The sequence below is a fragment of the Mus musculus genome, chromosome 6 (genome assembly GCF_000001635.26).
Source record: "Mus musculus strain C57BL/6J chromosome 6, GRCm38.p6 C57BL/6J".
In the NCBI taxonomy this organism is placed as follows: Eukaryota; Metazoa; Chordata; class Mammalia; order Rodentia; family Muridae; genus Mus; species Mus musculus.
Window position 1 is genome coordinate 85,483,386 of NC_000072.6, and position 21,048 is coordinate 85,504,433.

General features: G+C 49.0%; 1 protein-coding gene across 3 annotated transcripts in view; it reads right to left on the reverse strand.

The window, feature by feature from the left end:
• Positions 1–19,609, reverse strand: part of Fbxo41 (F-box protein 41) — a 33,421-nt gene extending 13,812 nt beyond the window's left edge. The window contains exons 1-3 of one of the 3 annotated variants that reach the window (NM_001001160.3): positions 19,324–19,609; positions 2,536–2,710; positions 441–1,478 (exon numbers count right to left, since the gene is read on the reverse strand). In NM_001001160.3, coding sequence (NP_001001160.1) covers positions 441–1,339 — 899 coding nt within the window. In that variant the 5' untranslated portion in view covers positions 1,340–1,478; positions 2,536–2,710; positions 19,324–19,609. Of the gene's footprint in view, positions 1–440; positions 1,479–2,535; positions 2,711–19,317 lie in introns of all 3 variants that reach the window. The other 2 variants (NM_001289675.1, NM_001289674.1) reach the window with 2 other exon arrangements.
• Positions 19,610–21,048: the final 1,439 nt, after the last annotated feature.

The window sequence follows — 21,048 nt, forward strand, 5'->3', positions numbered from 1 at the left end:
AGGTGGAACAACATTATGGACTAACCAGTACCCCCCGCAGCTCGTGTCTCTAGCTGCATATGTATCAAAAGATGGCCTAGTCGGCCATCACTGGAGAGGCCCATTGGATATGCAAACTTTATATGCCCCAGTACAGGGGAATGCCAGGGCCAAAAAGGGGGCGTGGGTGGGTAGGGGAGTGGGGGGGAGGGCATGGGGGACTTTTGGGATAGCATTGGAAATGTAAATGAGGAAGATACCTAATTTAAAAAAAAAAGAGTGGGCACAAGGTCCCAATATCACATACTCAGAAGTCCCAAGTCACCACCACCACAACACTCTTGAACCCACTGACATTACCATCACGGACCTGGCCACATGGAGACACCCCAGGCAAGTGTGGGGATTAAGTGTGTGACATCCACGAATACCCACCCGCTGGGCCTCCAGGGTCTACTCACTGCTGCTTGCGGCTCAGCTCCTGTTCCTTATGCACCAGGTCCTGCTTGAGTGAAGCCAGCAGTTCCACGCTCACGTCCACTTGGCGTGAGAGCTCAGAGGCGCGCTCCTCCAGCTCCTCCTTCTCGCGTCCCAGGCGCGCGCTCTCCTGTCTTGCAGTTTCTAGCTCTGCTGCCTTGCGCTCCAGCTCCGCCTGTAGCCGACCCACCTGGCCCGCGATCTTCTGCTCCACCTCCTCGCTCAGCCGCTCTAGTCTCCGGTCCACCTCCAGCTTCTCCAGGGCGCGGATCTTAAGGCGTGCCAGGCCCTCTTCGTAGGCGACGTCCGCAGGTGATGGCGACGCCGGCGATGCAGAGGAGGGCCCGGAACAAGGACCAGGGCCAGGTCCGGGTGGCGGCGTCGAGCAGGCAGAGGATGCCACGGACTTGCGCGCAAACAGCTCGCCGAGTGGGATTTCGATTTCGCGTAGCGCATAGCGCGCAGCGGGCACGAGCCCCGGCTCAGCCAGCTCCTCGCAGGGCAGGCTAGCGGGCACCAGGTCAGCGGGAAAGTGCGCCAGTGGCGCGTGGTGGTGATGATGGTGCAGCAGGTGCGGCCCCGCGGGCGAGGGCCCGGTCGCCTGTTCCTTGCCCTGGAAGGACGTGCTCTCAAAGACCTCACGCCGGGCCCCGGGGACAGCCAGCAAGGCGGCGGGCTCAGGCGCCAGCGGGAATCCAGAGGCTGCGGCGGCAGCGGCTGCAGCGGCGGCCGCGCCGTCGCAGATGCTGTTGGTCTTGGAAAGGATGTAGAGCGTCTCGTAGGTGTGGCTGTACTCCAGGTGCGCGCGCAGCGACGATAGGCTCCGGAAGCGCTTATGCTCCCCGCAGCGCGGGCAGCGGTACGGTAGGTCCAGCGAGGCCATGGCCCCGCCGCCCTCGGGGCGCGCCGGCTCCACCGCGGCCGCCTCCAGGGTCAGCCGGGCGCGCTCATGGGGGGCCGCGGGTGGGCCCGGCCTGCGAGATCAAGGAGGCTTAGTTCACCAACAGCCAGGGGCCCGGAGGCTAGAAGAAAGAAAGTGAAGCTCAACAGCCTGCTAGCCCTGCTCCTACTCGCTACTCCCAGGTCCAGCAACCCTGTACCCTATTCAGCGGGAAACCGACGTGCCCAGGATGGAGGAGCCGGAGGAGGCCAATAGCCACTGGCCTTCCAAGTGCTAAGATTACTAGGTCTAGGTGGATGGGTTTGTTTGTTTTTAATATTTGTTTTCGGAGGCTGGAGAAGACTGCTCTGCAGTTAAAAGCACTCGTTGCTCTTGCAAGAAACCTGGGTTTGGTTCCCAGATGCACACAAATGACTCCAAACCATTCTAATTCCCGTTCCAAGGCTCTTGTTTGCTTTTTCAGACCTCCGTGGCACTAGACAAGCACACAATGAACATACATAGACGCAGGCGAAACACTCATACACAAAAAGTAAAATAAGGTTTTAAAAATTTAGGGAATGTTTGACTGTACAAATAAAACTGGTTTGCCAATGGGGCAAGTGCTTGTAATTCCAGCAGCTGGGAGGGGAAGCCAAGAGGATGAGACATTCACGATTGTCCTCAACTACATGCAGAGGTGCAGCTAGCCTGGTCTACATGAGATGCTGCCTCATAGAAACAGGAATGAATTATTGTTGCTACCAAGTTTTCTGTTTGTTTAAGACAGTGTCTTACTCCCTAGACTTGCTAGCCTGGAACTCACAATGTAGCTCAGGCTGGCCTCAAACTTTCAGATATTCACTTTTCTAAACCTCCCAAGTGCCAAGATTATAGGCATGAGCCACCGAGCCTGGCTTAAAGAAATAATTATAATTGTAAGGATTTCCAACCTAGAAAAAAAAATGCCCAAGCATTCTTCAACAGCAGAATGGGACCCAGGCGTGGCAGCGTATGTCTTTAATCCCAGCACTTAGTAGGCCAAGGCAGGTGAATTGTCAAATGTTACAGAATTAATAAGATCCCAAGGAAGAAAACAGAATGGATCGATTTTGGTCTATTCATAATGTACTGCTACTCTGTAGTGACAAAGGAACCAGTATCCATAACAACAGATGAATCTGTTTAGAATTACTTACAGGAAAGAAGCCAAGCTGAAAACACTGCAGGATTTCAGAGCTGGAAGGCAAGACCAGGCACAAGGCGGAGGAAGAGGCTCTTCCTGGGGGCCTCATGGATTGGGAAGGGACAGGAAAGAACCTTGTGTGCTATTGAAAATGTTCTTGAGCTTGATCAGGGCTGGGTTATGAATGCCTATGTAGACAAAAGTCAAGACATGTACATGAACCCTGGGGTATTCTGTGTACCCTAGCTCATGTATGTCATCTAAGCTCATCTAAGAAGGTCCTCAAACAGACACTTAACTTTCATCTTATGAAGATCACATCCATCCCATAGGCTGAACCACTAGAGCTAAGTTGTAGAGACCAAGATGCTTGCCCAGCTATGATGTAGGTGGCACTGCTCCATGCCACCATTCCAGGCACTGATGTCCTTTCCTCAAACTTGGATAAGTTGGCTTTTAGGGAGCACTCCTGCCTGTCCCCTCAAGACCCTCATTATCTTTCCTATCACTCCTGGCTGTGAGCCACCCATCCTCCACCTGTGGCTTCTCACCCTTCCCCATCTTGTGACTTCCTTTCTTAACTGCCTTAACTCAGGCTTCATGCTCACTCTGAGGTCAGTGCAGTTGTCATCAAGATCTTTGTCCACTTTATGCAGCTGTTGACATCTAGGCTGCCATGATATTGCCCAGGGTGGATGTGGTGGTTTGAATAGGAACAGTACCCACAGACTCATGGCCCTAGAGAATGGCACCATTAGGACACACGACCTTGTTGGAGTAGGTGTGGCCTTGGAGGAAGTATGTCACTGTAGAGGTGGGTTTTGAGGTCTTACATGCTTAAGCCAAGCCCAGTGTATGGACCAAGAAGTAGAACTCTCGGCTTCATCTCCAGCACATCTGCCAACGTGTTTCCCACCACTGATGATAAAGCACCAAACCTCCAAAACTGTAAGCCAACCCTTTAAAAGACTTGCAGTGGTCATGGTGTGAATTCACAGCAATAAAACCCCAAACAGGATGGTGATTTTCCTCTGGTTTTGTGACTTTCTGTGCTTAATTGATTCCAACCTCTGTGTGGTAGCCCCATGGCCTCTCTCTGACTCCCCCCCTTCAACTCACACCTTGAAGCTGCTCTCAGCTCCACCCCTCCCTCCTGATGGGTTCTGGGTTTCTGCCTGCCTTCTGCCATTTCCTCACAGATATAGAGCCATCCCATGGCCACCCCACACCTAGCCTCCTCCTCAGCTCAGCACTCCGCTTGGATCTTGGGGAGTCTGCTTTTTCCCACTTTTCCAACCTATCCATGTGAACTGGGGCAGATGATCAACTCCCCTTTTTTCCTTACATCAGGTCTGTGTTCCCTGTACATCTGAGAAATTAGACAGATAGATTCCCGTTTCAAACAATAGGCTAGGCCCTGTGGTAGGGTAGTGGCTTTACATTTAGTCCATTTATTTTGTGTGGGGTGGGATGTGGTATCACGCCATGACACATGTGTGGAGGTCAGAGGTCAGTCCCTTCCTCCCACCACATGGGATCCAGGTTGGACCTCAGGTTGTTAGGTTTGGTGGTCATGTTCTTTACCAGCTAGGCACCTTTACCCCATGAAGCCATCTCCCTCGCCCTGTGATGGTTAGTGTTAACTGTCTCCTTCACAGAATCTAGAAGCATCTGGGAAATGGGCCACTGGGGAATTTTGATTTCAGTTGTCGAGGTGGAAAAAGCTGCCCACTGTGGGCGGCCCTGGACCGTGTGCATGGATTAAGACTTGAGCAGTAGCCTGCTTTCAGTGCTATTTCCTGATCCTGCAAAGGCAACCAGCCTCTGCAAGTTCCTGCTGCCTGGGTGGATGGTGCTATGAACTCTGAGCTAAAGTAAACCCCTTCTCCCTTCACTTGCTTCTGTTATGAAGACTGCTGTTGACCAAGTTGTTAAAAAATGGCATTCAAGTCAGAACAGCCAGGAGGTGGTGGCACACACCTTTGATCCCAGCACTGGGAGGCAGAGGTTGTCAGATTGCTCTAAGTTCAAGGCCAGCATGGTCTACAGAGTGAGTTTCAGGACAGCCAGGGGTACACAGAGAAACCCTGTCTTGAATGCCTTCTCATCCCCTTCCATGTGCAAGGGAAAAAAAACCAAACCAAACAAACAAAAAATAAGGAAAGAAATGAAGATAAGGGAGTGTAAACCAGTCCCACTCCCCGCACTCCCTAGTGAAAAGATGGTGGATGCCTGCCTTCCATCCCAGCACTCAGGAAGCAGACAGAGGCAGGCAGATCTCTGTGAGTTGGAGGTCAGCCTGATCTACCTAGTGAGAGCTCCAGGCCAACTGAGCCTACACAGAAAGAAAGACCTTGTTTCAAAATAAAAAATAAAGTTAAAAGAAAAAAAGTTGGTGAAACCTGTCACAACAGCAAATCAGCCCCTGGAGCTGAGGCCATGTCCCCACAAAGGCTGCCACATTAGCAGAAAATTGTTAGGATGCTGTTAGCTGTTGTGGTCTTTGTTATGGCTGCTTCAGTAAAGTCCAGCAAGACCTACTTCAGCCAATCTGAAGATCGCTGGCCTGGAGAGGCCCCTTCTGCCTGGGGCCAGTAATCTAATATGACTGAGAGATAATGAAGAGCCAGTTCTTAGCTTTAAACTAAAGTGAACTCAAGCAAAGAGAGGAGGCAGGAAACTCAGAGGGAGGGCAATCTGGGGCCTGCCTGCTCTTGACTCCTCTGGCCCTCCTGTGTCCTCTCCATGGAAACATCCATTGTAAGCAGCCTGGGTGAGGGGGAGTTCAGCTTGAGTAAGAAGGGACCAAGGAGCTGGGAACCTGCATTGCCTCAATGGCAGGGGCCCTGTCGAGAGCCCTCCTCCCAAGCCTGGGCTCTGGCAATGGGCAGCACAGGGGCTCCGTTGCTAAGAGATGACTCCGATTCCCCATCTTGACCACCATCGAGTAATCAATTGTAGAATTATAACTTTTGATGAAGTCTCTGGCTTTGGATAAACACTCTGGGGATAAAGAAGGCAAGGTGATGGAAAGCCCTCCTGAAGATGAAGACCAGCATGTTTCTAGAAAAAGCTAGAAAATAAAAGTTACTCTTAAGCTTGTGCCTTCTCTATTGCCAAACAGGCTCCCTTCATTCATCTCACAAGGGGCCTCAGAGCACCAAGTATGGAGGCTGTAGCACTGGCTGGGTGTGTGTGTATGTATGTGTGTGTGTGTGTGTGTGTGTGTGTGTGTGTGTGTCAGAGCTGTGGGCTGTGGACCAGGCGGTTTTCCTCCCTTCCCCTCTTCGGCTGGGTACTTTTATTTTTCCAGCTATACAGTCTCCTTTCCACCATTTGATTCTGGCCGTAGACTGCAAGGCCCTGAAGACTAGATTGCTGCTTAATCAAACATTACTGAACAGTTAACTGGGAGCCCATGTGTCTATTAAAGTGCCCTACAGTCCTGCCACCCAGCTTTTCCTCTTTGTTACACTCCCAGTTCTCTTAGAGAACAGTTTCCAGGTCAACTCTGAGTGGGCGGAGCTGACCCAGCCCCTGGCTCCAAGGAAGCACGTGTGGTTTCGCTGTCTGGAGAGAGATGAACAAGTCTCCCACTCCTGGTTAAGACAGGCACCCCAGGACCTATGTGCAGCTAGCAGGACAGGAGCCTGAAGCTTCTGGTGTCCTGTCTTCTCTGTGGGACAGAAGAAAAGGGCTTATGATGTCACTTGAACAGTAACACCCGAATGTGCCCAGAACTTTTTGCTTAACACAGACTTTGTTGGCAACAGGATGTATACGACTTTTGCAGGCTCTCATGTGTTTGTGTGTTTGACTGCAGGCAGGCACCTGTGTGCTGCAGCATGTGTGTGGCGGTCAGAGGACAACTTTCAGGAGTTGGTCCCCGCCTTTCCAATTTCTTTTTCTATTTTGTGTGCACATGGAGGCCCTAAGCTAACATTGAGACTATCTTTGATCACCCTCCTACCTTATTCACTGAGGCAGGATGTCGCAATCAAACACAGAGCTCACTGATTATACCTAGTTCTACCAGCCAGGCTGCTCTAGGGAATCCCCTATTTCTGCCTTCTGTGGCTAGAGTCACACTGGCAGGCCACCATGGCCACTTGTCATTTATATGGGGGATCCAAACTTCTGTGGGGCAAGCACTTTAAACACTAAGCCATCTCCCCACTTTCCACCTTATTTTTAAGGCAGGTTTGCTCCCTGTTTTAGTGGCTGTAGAAGTCAGGCTAGCTGGTCTGACAGCTTCGGGAGAGCTCTCCGGTGTCTGCTTCCCACGTCATGGTAGGAATGCTGGGATTACAGATGCGTACAGTGCCGTCCAGCTTTGATACAGGTTCTGGGATGAAACCCAGATTTCCCAGGCTTGCATGGAAAGGGCTTTAACCCACTAAGCCATCTCTCCAGCTCATGTATTTTGTTTTTTAAATTTTCCAAATGACTCATTTGAATGTGTTGCTAGTCTCTAGTCATGAGCCTCTAGATGAACTCAGTGGTCCACAATGACAAAACAGATTCCAAACTCCCACTCACTCCCAGCAGCCTAGTCTCCTTCAGTGTTGCTACCGTCCTCCCAGCGATGCCTCTTGGCCATCTTGTTTCCTTCTCTTTCGGATGCTTTCAGCCCACATCCTTCCACACTTTGTGCTCTTTCAGCCTCCTCGCACCCAGGCTAGCATTTAGTCTCACAACTCTCTTTCATCCTATATAAGGATGTGCCCTACCCACCTTTTAATTTATTAGCTTTTGTTATTTTTAAGACACGGTCTCACTCTGCAGCCCAGGCTACTTGTGCCCTTCCGGCACCGCTGTCTGCTGTGCAAGCATCTGCCTCCATGCTCCGATCCAGACCCATCTTTCAGTACAGGATTTCTGTTCAAGACTCCTTTTATGGTCCCCCACTGCCTGCCTACCACTGCCAGGTTTCTGTATCCTGTCTGGTCTCTGTGTGCTCTTACAAACTTGAAAGTGAAAACTGACCTGGTTTCTTCACCTGGGTTTCTTTGATTGCCCTGTTTGGACACTTGCCTGCCATCTTTCAGCCATCCACGTGTCTTAGTGATTTGACTATACACTAGGTTATTTCTATGTTTGTGTGGCCGGGGGGGGGGCGGGGGGGAGAGGGGGTTAAAAATGAAACTACTTACTCTGTGTGTGTGTGTTTGTGTGTGCACGCACACACACTGGAAAGGGTGTACAACTGCCACAGTTCGTACACATGGAGGTCAGAAGATAGTTTGTGGAGGACAGTTCTCACCTTCTACCATGTGGGCCCTGGGACTGAACTCAGATTATTAGCACTAGCAGGAGCAAAGGCTATGGCCTACTGAGCTATCTCTCCAGCTCTAGTTTTGTGAGACAGGGTCTCACCATATAGCCCAAGCTGGCCTGCATCTCACCATATAGCCATATAGCTGGTCTCAAACTACACACAGTCCTCCTGCCTCAGCATTTCAAATGCTGGGATTATAGGCACAAGCTGCCACACTCCACCCAATTTTGCTCATTTTTACACGGAACATTCCTATTTGCTTACTGATCTGCAAAGGCTTTTTATAATATTGATCTCTTATCCTTTATGTACTGTAAATATATTCTCAAGTATGCTGATTGGCTTTTACTTTATGTTTTTTATTGATATGTTGAAAGTACACCTCAGTAAAACTTTAATGATTTCTGATTTTGTTGTTACGCTGAGGAAGTCTGTTCCCACCCAAAGGCTGTTACCAATTACACATGTGTTCTTTAGTGCTTAGACTTTATTTTTCCTCCAGAGAGTTTTTAAATTCTTAAAATTGACTTTATGTGCATGAGTGGTTTGTCTGCATTTATGTCCAGCACTACCTGTGTGCCTGGTGCCTACGGAGGCCAGAAGAGGGCTTTAGATCTAGAATTGGAGCCAGATGTGAACTGGAACCAGATGTGGGCCATCAGGTAGGTAGGTGCTGGCGATAAAACCCAGGTCCTCTGGAAGAACAATTAGTCCTCTTTATTTCTTGCTAGCCCCAGGATATTTTAAAAATAAGCATTTAAACAAATAACCCTGCCTCCACAGCTGATGACAACTGGGAAATGTGTAAGTATGGCGGGCTGTGTGGCCTTTTCACATTTGTATCCACCGTTAGATTTCTTTCCACACTTAGAACCATCAAGAGGATTTTTTTTCTTGTCTCCCGTCTTAAAATAAATAAATAAATAAATAAAAGATTTAAGTCTTTTTAGCTCGTGTGTTTGTGTCTGTGTAGGTGTAAGCCTGAGGAGAGCAGGAGAGAGCCCATGGAGCTGGAGTTAGGATGGTTCTGAGCTGCTGACCTCCTGACTGACGCACCCTCTCGACAGCCCCTCCTTTTCTCTTTAAATGGGGTCTCAAGTAGCCAAGGCTGGCCTTCAATTGCTGACTTCCCTGCCTAAATTTCTGAAGTGCTAAGGAGTGCAGGACTTCTCTGCCATACCCAACTTAACCTCCTTTCTTCCTTCATTTTAAACAAATACTGGGGAATTAATTTTGAAGAACAGCTCAGTCAGTAAAGCACATGTCTTGTATACACAAGCCCTAGATTCAATTCCCAGCACCGCGCAAAAAAGACCAAGGTCACTAAATACTTAGTAAGTGTGCCAAGTTCTAAAAAGTAGCCAGTGGAAATGAATTTTAAAAATGACTTTCTAGAAAACACTAATTATGTGTGTGTGTATATATATATATATATATATATATATATATAGAGAGAGAGAGAGAGAGAGAGAGAGAGAGAGAGAGTGCACACTCAAGCACACATATGCAACCCTATAACGAGATGAAGTACATGACTGGCATGCAGGCGTACAATTGGATTTTTTTTTTCAATTATGAAAATACTACTAGGTACAACTCTTGGCCCAAAATCTTGAAAATCTGAACGAGCTGAATGCTTTTCTAGGAAAACATAAAACATCAAACTGACTCAAGAAGAAATGGAAGCGCTCAAGCCGGGCACAGTGCCATTTGCCTTAAATCTCAGCACTTAGGAGACAGAGGCAGGTGGAGCTCTATGAGCGTGAGGCTACCTTGGTCTACAGAGTGCATTCCAGGACCCCCCAGAGCTGTTCTACAGACAAACCTTGTCAAAAAAAAAAAAAAAAAAAAAAAAAAAACCCAAAAAACAAAAAGCAAAACAGAAAAACAAAAAGGAAAACAAAGAAAAGGTACAGAACACCCAATAGATTTATTACAACAGGCAAGACTGAGGAGGTCAGACTTGTGGAGCAGTTTCCTCTGAAATTGAAACATTCTGGGGGGAGGAGGGGGCTTAAACTAGAAAGTAAACAACTCAAAATAGTTCCAAGTCCCTGAAACTGAGCAGACTCACTAGGCCCCTCCCTCCCTCCCTGAGTAAACAATAAAGACAGCTGAATCATCCTTAGACAGGCTGTGCTGACCAGCTGCATGAAGAAGCAAAAACAAGTCTAGACCAGCTGGGTCTCTTGGGAAGGCCACTCTCCAACCTGTTGAGCTTCCTGCAGGCTGTGCAGTGAGCTCCCGTTTCCCTGCCTTTGTTAGCTGTCACCCAGGCTGGGGTGGGCCTTGGTAATGCAGCTGACTCGGAGACCTTTCTGCTCCTGTAAATCACCTCTCATCCATATTCTTCTAAGTTACCCCAATAAAACTCATTGGTTCGCCAAGTTGGCCTTTGGTGATATCTGTACTTTGATCCGTTGCTGGCTCCATATCTGGGGTGAGTTGACCAGTGTGTAGTGTTTTGTCATACAACAGTGGGCCTGGAGGTCCCCAGTTCATGTCCATAGCTGGTGGGGGCAGGGCTGTTCTGACCTGTGTACCTGTCTGCTCTAGCTAAGTGCAGCAGTGTTCTATGTGTGCTTCCAACTCTCTCCCTGTCCATTCCCACTTTTGAAGAACACTTTATTAGCTTTCATAGCACCCTACTAGCCAGGCTCCAGGAAATCACGGAGAGGGAGAAACAGGCCTGTGGGTGAACACCAAAGCAGACGGGAAGAGTGGCTACTGATATCCCAGAAGCTCTTTGCCCCAGCACATCACACAGCCACCCTCCGCCTACTACAAATGACTATGTTCTTGGGAATAGTCTCATCTAGACTTGCACACCTCCACGAGAGCATAAAGCTTTCCCCGAATGCAACCCAGAGGTGATGGGGGTTGGGAAGATAGCTCAATGTCTAGCAGCAGTGGAGTACAGGCATCTGGAGCCTAGAGGATGACGCATGTACTACAAAGGGCATGGCTGGAGAAGTGACCCAAGCCCTTGGAGGAGCCCAGAAGATCGTGAGTTGGATCCCAGACATTGGACGGTTGGAGATTGATTTTTGCTTATTTAGTTGATTTAGTTATTTAGAAGATGTGCTAGCTAGACAAATAGGAAGACCAGAGTTCAGATTCCCAGAAACCCATGGTGGGCATGGCTGCCTGCCTGTAATTCCAGCATCTGAAAGCAGATACAGGGGGTCCCCAGAACAAGTTGGACAGCAAGATCAGACATATCAGAGAGCTCTGGGTTCATTTGATAGACTCTGCCTCCGTGACTAAGGTGGAAGATCAAGAGGGGATGACTCTTAACATCAATCTTGGCCCATCACATGTTGGCATATTTACACAAGTATGAGTGCTACACATGCAAAAATACACATATACACACATGCGCATTTCCACACACACAAGAAAAAGGGAGGGAGATGATGGAAAGGTAGGCAGTGGGATGAGAAGACAAGCACAGTTTCGTCATCTATTTAGATTCCTGCCTGTGTTCTGAACATGGGGAAGAACAGTTAGAGATGCTCATATGTGTCTGCTTCTCCCACCTTAACAACTCCTGCAGCCCTGAGACCCGCCCCACTTGTGCCTAGCTCCACCCTCTGGCCCTGCCCAAACTGCTTCTCTAACCCAGTATACCCATTTCAGGGCTCCTTTCCAAGCTCAGCTTTTGGTTTTCTCTGGCTAGGATTCTACAGGCTGAACTCACTGGAGTAACTTTATTCATTTTATTTATTTATTTATTTATTTATTTATTTATTTATTTATTTATTTATTATGTTTAGGCTTTCAGGCCCATCTCCAAACAAGACATAACTCATCCCGAGCTCTGTGTCTCCTGTCACAATCTTACCTGTTACTACTACCAGAAGTATAGGGGATCTTACTCTATGGCTCCCACTACCACGTGGACCCTGGTGAGTCCTGCAGGGGACATTATTTTCATCTTCACCTTTTGGTCATGCAGCATCCAGCTTTTCTTTGATGAGCTACCCCTATCTACTCCATGTGCTTCTGGCAAGCCTACCTTATTCCTAGGAAGTAGACACGGGACCTGGTCCCGCTTCCCTTGTCTGGATGACTGACCCAGGATGGGTACGTTCCTCCAGCTGAGCCAGAGGAATCTTTTTTCATTGGGAGATTTGCGGGATTGAGGGTAGGGGAATTGGGGTTAGTCCTCTTTTCCGTTGGGGAATCACATGCTAGGATGAAGCTTTTTGAGACCTTGTACAGTCTCCACAGAACTGTGGAGGAGAAAAGGGCTGTCAGTGCACAGACTGACCCACCACAGAGTCCATGCACGGAGGGAAAAACATGCAAACACCCAAGGAAGCAGAGCCCGGAGTCTCTGAGAACCCCACATCTCTGAGAACCTGCATGCAGTTATGCTCAAGACTCTGTCATCTCCCCTTTTCAGAGTTACAGGAGGTGTTAAGATCTTTTATTGGTTAAAATAAAATCGGGGGCTGGTGAGTGGACACAGCAGACAAAGGTTCTTGTCACTAAACCTGAACATGAGTTCAAACCACAGGTCCCACACGTTGAAGGAGGGAACTGATTTCTAAGTTGTCCTTTGACCTCGCTATTCTAGGCCATAGCACAAGAACACATAAATGCAAACACACACACACACACAGGAATAAATGATGTAATTAACAGTAAATAAGATTGGATTCTGTCACTTATAATAAAACCCTCTTCTCACCTAATCAACTAAAGCCTATACTTCTCACCTAAGCTATAGTTAAACATGAATTCATTCTCTGTACACTGAAGGAGTACTGCTTAGTACCACATAGGCACAGTGCTCAGCATATACAGGTCATTCTCTGTACACTGAAGGAGTACTGCTTAGTACCACACAGGCACGGTGCTCAGCATATACAGGCCACACAGACAAATCTGGAAAGAAGATGATATGGCCAGAAAGAGCATGAGAGATGAACAGAGCCTCTGTGGTTAAGAACACACGATGTTCTTGCAGAGAACCTAAGCTCAATCCCCAGCGCCCACTTCAGGGAGCTCCTAACCACACTTACCTGTGGCTTCGGGGACTCTGATGATAACATGAAGGCAAATGCAAACGCTGACATCCACACAATTAAACAAGCTGGGTGTGGTGGCACGTGCCATTGCTCCCAGCATTTGGGAGATAGAGGCAAGATCTCTGTGCGTTCAAAGTCAGCCTGGTTTACATGGTCCAGGCCAGCTAGGGCTACAAAAGAGACCCAGTCTTGGGATGAGGGGAGGCAAAAGGAAACAGACAAATGGGGGCTGAAGGGATGGCTCAGTAGTTAAGAGCACTTGTTATTTTTCCAGAGGAGCTGAGTTTGATTCCCAGCACCCACGTGAATGCTTACAACCAACTGTAGCTTTGGTTCCAGAGGATCTGCTTTCAGCCTCCGCAGGAACCAGGCACACATGTGATGCATACATACGCACAAACATGCGAGAAAGCATGCATAAACTTAAAATGATGATGATGATGATGACAATAGTGATAAAAAGCAGGAGTAAAGTTATTTGTACCTACTTTGCAGTATGCAGCCAAAAATACATTATTGGGGACAGTGGGTAAAGGTACTTGTCACATTCCTGATAATTGTAGTCCACATAGTGGAAAGAAAAAAATGGACTCTCACGTGTTGTCCGTGTGTAGATCCAGCTCTATGCACCCACATGCAAAGCAAGTAAGTGCAATATCAAAAAGTTAAAATACATTACTGGCCAGATAATGCCCACAACCCCAGAAGTTTTAAGGCAGAGGCAAAAGGATCAGAAGGTTAAAGTCATTCACAACTATGTAACAAGTCTGAAGCCAGCTGAAGCTACATCAGTTTTTAAAACATACATTAAAAAAAAAAAACTAGGCTTACTTATTTCTATTTTGTGTGTATGACTGTTTTACCTGAATATGTGTCAGTACATCATGTGTATGCTGTATCCTTGGAGGCCAGAAGAGAATCAGATCCCTTGGAATTGGAGTAACAGATGGTTGTGAGCTGCCATGTGGGTAAGTGTTGGGAACCCTACCTGAGTCTTCTGCAAGAGCAACAGCACTCTTAACCACTTAGTGATCTCTCCAGCCCCAAACTTATACTTAAAAAAAGAAAACCCTAAAAAATGATACTGGACAAGCAAGCCCTGGGTGGGAACACAGAGAGAGAAGAGAAGGAGGTAGAGGGGAAAATGGAACCTTCAAACAACAGAGGAGAGAGAAGAGCCAAAGAATTCCCAAGAACCAACAGCAGAAACAGGAGTTACGCAGGAAACTTAGGAAGAGTGGATGCAATCTGGAAGGAGTGGTGGAGCTCACATGGGGCTGGAACTGAGGAGGACCCACTGGGACTGCTAAGAGGGCTGCTTTAATGAGTCTGGCTGGTGTGGGCTGAGGTGTGTATAAGGCACACTGAGTGGACATGAGTTTCCTGTGCTGGGAAGCAGGCAGTGTTGGAGACCCCAGGAGCATTTTTTAAGATAGGAGAGGATGAACATCTTAGAGATAACCTGCTTCCACTTGTCAGAGATACAGCTAATGCCTGGAGCCTGAAACTGAGCTAAAGATCCCTTCTTTCTTCCTGCCTCCCCTCCTGGCCCCTTCTCTCCTCCTTTTAAAAGCTCGAGGTGAATTTAAAAGAAATCATTAAAGGATGAAATGAATTCCCTGGGCAGTGATGGTGCATGCCTTTAACCCCAACACTCAGGAGGCACAGGCAGGTGGATCTTGGATCTCTGTGAGTTCAAGGCCAACCTGCTCAACAGAATGAGTTCCAGAATAGCCAGGGCTACACAGAGAAATACCATCTCAAAACAAACAAACAAACAAACAAAGATTCAAATGACCTATTTCAATATTGTCAACCAAAACTTTTAAGGGGCTAATTCTAAACTCTCAATACCATTGTGCACATTCTAAAACCTGCCTTTCTTTCTTTCTTTTTTTCTTTTTTCTTTTTTTTTTTTTTTTTTTGGTTTTTTGAGACAGGGTTTCTCTGTGTAGCCCTGGCACTCACTTTGTAGACCAGGCTGATCTCGAACTCAGAAATCCGCCTGCCTCTGCCTCCCGAGTGCTGGGATTAAAGGCGTGCATCACCACGCCCAGCTCAAAACCTGCTTTTCTTACAATTCCCAACTTAACCAACAGCCTCGTTATCTTTTCAGCTTTCAGCACCCTGGACAGCGACACAGGGTTTTTGTTTTGTTATTGTTTTTTTGTTTTTTGTTTTGTTTTTGGTGTTGGTGTTGGTGTTGTTGTTGGTGGTCTGGGTTTTGTTCCATCTCTGCCCTTGGTCACACACTATCTGAATGGTTGGCTTCTTGCTTTTCTAATAGTCACTGTTGCACGCTAGACTTCTATCCTCGTCTATCTGGACTTAAACTCACGTATTCTACAATCCTCATGACTTCTGAATTTTTTCCCCAAGTATTAACCCAGTCATGTATGTCACTTATGATGTAAAATAGGGGCTATGGAAAAGTGCTTGCTGCAGGAGCATGGAGACCTGAATTCAGATCCTCACACAAAAAGTTCAGTGTACATTTATAATCCCAGAACTGGGAAGGTGAAGACAAGAAGGCTTGATTCCTCAGAGGTCCTCATGCAGCAGCCATTTGTTACAAGTCTTTATTGGCCACGGGCAAGTGATCTGACCAATCTGAGCCTTAGCTTCCTCATTCCAGCACTGAAACCTTCCACCTCCTTGGGAGCATTGTGGTGAGCATGGTGATGTACCAGGAACGATTATCAGACAGACGTCGGGCCACTTGACTTTGACATCTTGTGCTGGGCACATGACATAGAATAAAGCATGGTCATGAAGCCTTAAGAGCTCAGTTAGAGCAAACCATGGCGATGAGAAGACACAGTGGGTTCTGACCTCTTAGTAAATGATGAGGGAGGTACAGGTGACCCAGTGGCCACCCAACCCAGTCAAACCGGTGAATGCTAGATTCAGACAGAGACCTGTTTGCTAAAGAATGAGGTGAAGAACAAGAAAGCATCTAACACACTACATGCGTAAACACATGAACACACACACATACACCAAACAAGTAAAATAATCTCTGAAGGATGGTCTCTTACTCTTCCTCCTTTCAGACGGGTCCTTATGTAGCCCAGGCTTGTCTCAAACTTACTGTGAAGTCAAGGATGGTCTTGAACTTCTGACCCTTCTGTTTCCATCTCCCAAGTGCTTGGAGAGTACCAGCAATCAAATTGAGCTATATCCCCAGTCCATCTGCTCAGTGGTGAAGCACACCTGCAGCCCTTGTCATCAAGGGTAGCTAAATCTGATCAGCTCTCAGCTTCACCAGCACCAGTTTTTGTCTCTGTTCCTTTTCCACACAAATTGCCATTGAGCCCCATGAGGGTTCACCTACACTGGGAAGCCCTGGGCCCTGTCACATCTTCAAGTCTAGGCTCATGCTGGTCTCCCTTCTTGGGACTTTATTCTCCAACTAGTAAGTTTTGTAGACTCAGCTCAAATGTCACCTTTTCTGTAGAGCCTTTCATTGATACCTTGAGTCCCACCACAGCACAAGTCCTCCCATACACTAAACTCTGACAGACGACAGTTCCCACAAGCTGGGGATCATGGATATACATATAAATTAGATCCATCATCGTTTATACACTACAGGCAGAAACAGTTCAAATGACCATCTTCACATGGTGCACATAAATACACTATTAGAGGAATCCCAAATCATGAATCAATTAAATTTCACGAAGCCAAAATAATTTTCTAAAACGAATTTTTAGAAAAGATTTATTTTTGTTTTAGGTGTGTGAGTGTTTTACCTGCGTGTATGTACATGCACCAAGTGCACTTCTGAGCAGAAGAGGGTATTGAATCCCTCAAGACTGGAGTTTCAAACAGTTTTGAGTCATCATGTGGGAGCTTGGAACCGAATCCAGGTCCTCTGCAAGGTGCTCTCAACTGCTGAGCCATCTCTCCAGTGCCCAACCAAAGCGATTTTCAACACTTACCATCATGTAACTAAATAAACAGATTAACTAAATAAATCCACGAATGGCCTTGTAGAGCATGGTGGCTCCCCAGTCCCTTACTAAGAGGTCAGAACCCACTATGTCTTCTCATTGCCATGGTTTGCTCTAGCTGAGCTCTAAGGCTTCAGGGTCACCTGGTTTATTCTATGTCATGTGCCCAGCACAAGATGTCAAAGTCAAGTGGCCCGATGTCTGTCTAATAATCATTCCTGGTACATCACCATATTCACCACAATGCTCCCAAGGAGGTGGAAGGTTTCAGTGCTGGAATGAGGAAGCTAAGGCTCAGATTGGTCAGATCACTTGCCCGTGGCCAATAAAGACCTGTAACAAATGGCTCCTGCATGAGGACCTCTGAGGAATCAAGCTTTCTAGTGTTGCCCTTATGTGCCTTATGTGCCTCCCACACTGACTCAGAGCTTGGCCAGATGGCTATCAGCAAGCTTCATGCAAGCAGAAGCCACTGAGTAGTTGCACATTAGGATTTGTCATATTAGAACATTTCCCCTTAGGGAGCCTTGCAACCCAGAGACTGGATCCCAGCTGTGTAGGATTGCCTGAGGCTACTGCTGGAAGGAGGCCCTGGGGGGCTGAGAAGGCATCTTGAGAGGCCCTGTATGTGATTCCAAGTGAGATCCCCAGATCCCATAGCCACAGTCATAGGCAACTCATAGACTATGAGAAACAGTGTCGTTGCTAGTGGTTGATACATGCCTGAAGTCCTAGCAACTTGGGAGACAGGAAGACCGAAAGTTTAAGGCCAGTAGTAGATCATGTGCCTAGTATGTACAAGGTCCTGAGTTCAATTCCCAGCACTGAAATAAGCAAGCAAACAAATGCCATCCAAAGTTTCTAAATTCTGTGGGTGTTTGTTATACAGTAGTAAATAAATGAAACCCATGACAAACTGGGATTTGAACACAACACTTCCTGACCAACTCATTTCTATGCTACATTCCTTCTGGCTGAGAGCGGGGTGTCTGTACCAATCCTGAAGTGTTCATAGGATAAAGGTCCCATAGTAGCACTAAGGGAATATTTGTTGACTATACAAAGCATTATCAGAGGAATGTCTAGGGTACTCAGAGGCAAAGGTAATTACTATATTTTGACAACCTTCACTACCTCTTAACCCTCCCTAAAAGCAAGGTACTCCTTAATGTAGGCACAAATGTGTATATGTCACAAATCTCTGTCCCCTGTCCCACCAGTTAAATTCAGATCTGGCAGAAGCTAGCTGAGTTTGTTTTTTGTGTTTTCCCTTTCTGGCTCCCAACTTCCTACCTGACCAACCCACAGTTATCTGCTCTCCCTCCCACTTGGCCTTCGGGGCCCAGGAGCATGTCCCTCCTCCTTCCCGTGTAAAATCCACTTGCCGGAAAGAAGCAGAGAAAGAGAAAATCAGACAACAGAGGGGAGAAGGTTTGGGTGGTGTTAGATGGATTTAGAAGCCCCAACAGAAGCTCTAAACTAGGTGTTTACAGGAGGCCTCCACCAGCAGGTGGAGGCCTTCTGCAGATGAAGAGGCAGCTGGAGGTGTCCACATTATACCCCCATTATGCCCCAGTGGGTGGAGAATAAAGGAATGTCCTGCCTGTCCAACCCCTCTGCCCAATCCTCCAAGAAGCCTGGGCCTGAGCCCTGCAGCTATATAACCCCAAACTGGGTGCCTCCAGAAGAGTCACCCAGCCTGGTAAAAATCCACAGGAGCCATCGCAGCCACTCTTCTGCTTCCTGATCACCCTCCTCACTGCCTTTCTGTTCTAAGCACCCCCTCTCGTGGTCCTGCAAACATGCACACGCCTCCCAAGGTCACACACGCACACAGGCTCCAGCACCTGGATCCCACACCCGGAAAACCATCTGAGCCCCTCACCGCAGGCTAAACCAAAGGGAGGGGGCAGGCCTCACTCTTCTCTCGGCAGACTGTAGGCAGTGTACACAGGCACAGTATCACACACACATGCAAGGCGATGGATGGAGCCCACACCTCCAGAGACACTGTGGGCACAGTCACCCGCAAAGGCACTGGGGTGTGGGGAGGCAAAAACATGTGTGCACATATATGAACGCCTCCAGACGATCACACGTGCACACCGGCACGCACCTACAACCACACAGGTGCCCAGGCAGGCCTACCAAGACCCTCCCCCATTCCATCACCAGCAGGTGGAGAGGGCTGGGGTTTCAGGGCACTCCCCCTTCTCCCTCTCCAAGGTCCAGAGTCCCAGTGGGTTTTTTCTGGAGCCCGCCCCCGCCCCCCCCAACAAGGCTCAGGCAGCGACAGGCGGGAGGGGGGAGGGGAAGCCTGGTCTCAGACCCGTTCTGATTTTAATTCCTTAAATTAACCCCTTGGCTGCCTGGAAGCCTGGCCTGCCCAGAATCCCTCCCAGTTCTAGCGGCCTCACGGCCTCAGGAGGGCAACAGGGAAGAAGGCAGGGGAGGAGGGGGCAGTGGCTGAGGTCTTCCCTGCCTAGCCTCTCCAGGACCAGTCCCGCAGCACGCTCCAGACTTGCCTTTACCTCTTCCAGCCTGTGGCGAGGCCAGGCACCGCGGCCCTGGGCTGGGGGCGCAGAGGCACAGACCCCGCGTGCCCGGTCTAGACGCAGGGCCGCCGCCGGGCCTTAAATCTTGGTCCCCACTGCAGCCTTGGGTGGCCGCCGCCGCCTCCCGGTTGGGGCGGGGGCGGCCGAATCCCCCAGCCCGGTGCAGCGGGAGGGGCTCGCGATGCGATCACGGGCGGGGTACGCAGGGCGGAGGAGGGGGAGATAGGAGGGGGCGCTCGGCCCCGGTGCAGCTAGGAGACAGGGAGGGAGGCGGCCGGGAGGTGGGGCGGAGCCGGCCCCTCCTCCGGGGCGGGCTCTCCAGCAAGAGGGGAGCGGCACTTGCAGCCAGGAGCGGCTGCGCCTGGTCCCCACGTTTTCCGCAGAAGCTGGTGGCTTGGGTGGAGGATGGGCACTACGGGGATGGGGGTGCAACCTTCCCCTCACCAGGCACCACCACCAAGGCATTCCTGTGCTTTGGAGCGTCCAGCTGTGTCTTCTGCTGCCCACCTTTAATCAGGGCCTGTCCACCTTAACCCACCCCTCGGACTTGGCCTGCACCTAATCAGAAGCAGATCTTGGGATGGGTCGTTCTGGAGATCCAAACGAGGCTGGCACAAGCTCTATGACATACACCACAGTTCCTCAGCGTCCTCTTGGGCTTCGAGCCCAAGTGCAGGTCTTGCCCTCAGTGACTTCAGGTCAGACACGTAGTCTTTGGGAAGACTTGGCTGCATTGGGCCACACTGTGTCATGTTCCTGGACCTATTATTGCACTTAGGTCCTTTTCCTACAAATGAAAAGGAGCAGGGACCGTGCATTGGTTTGCTCCAGATAAACCCATCACTTCCATAGGATAGCCCCAGAATTCCTGAACCTGAAGTACCTAGAAGACTCCTCGCCCTTGGCTTCTGGCCTACCTATCTGCTGAGATAGGCACAGCCTGGCTGTCTTGCGCTAGGGAAAGTTCACAGGGCTGAAGGTGAGCTGGGGAAACAAAACAAAACAACAACCCACTGGGGATACCAAGCAAGGCCTGGGCTGAACTAGGCCTTGAATGAGGAAAAGGGAGATGATACTTGGACCACACAGCGGTGCCTCCACTCCACCACCTCTGCTGGACTGCACCCAGGGCCTGCAGCAGAGCAGAAATCCAGCCAGCATAGTTCCAGGACTCCCCTGGAGGCTTTGGGTGGCTTCCACTGGCCCCATCCCACACATGAGAGGGCAGAAGCCCCAGGGACATGTAGTGTGGGGGAAGGAATCTGGAATCTGGGCAGGCGACTTAGGGGGAACCATACATCTAACAAGAACTGGAGAGTGTACAGTGGCCAAGCCAATGAAGCAACCCCTTTTACTTCCTGAATCTCTGAAGCGTTTCCACCTGCAGGAAGCCTTCTTAGATTAAGAAGGGAGATCACTCAGCTAAGCAGCAGGCATCCTGACGGTGCTGTAAGACACAGTCACTCACTTTCCAGTAGAGTAGCAAAGCGGAAGCTATTCCTATTCCCACTGTGATGGCTCATCCTTTCAGTCAGCTCAGGAGGGTCTGTAATCACCTGTGGTGTGTTTTAATGGGGGTGAGGTTGGAATGAGAAGAGCCACCCTCGTGGGCAGCCCTGAGGTCCCAAACTGAATACAAAGAAGGTGAGGCAGCAAGCACTGCTGCCTGCTTCCTGACTGGGGACAAAGTGTGACCAACCA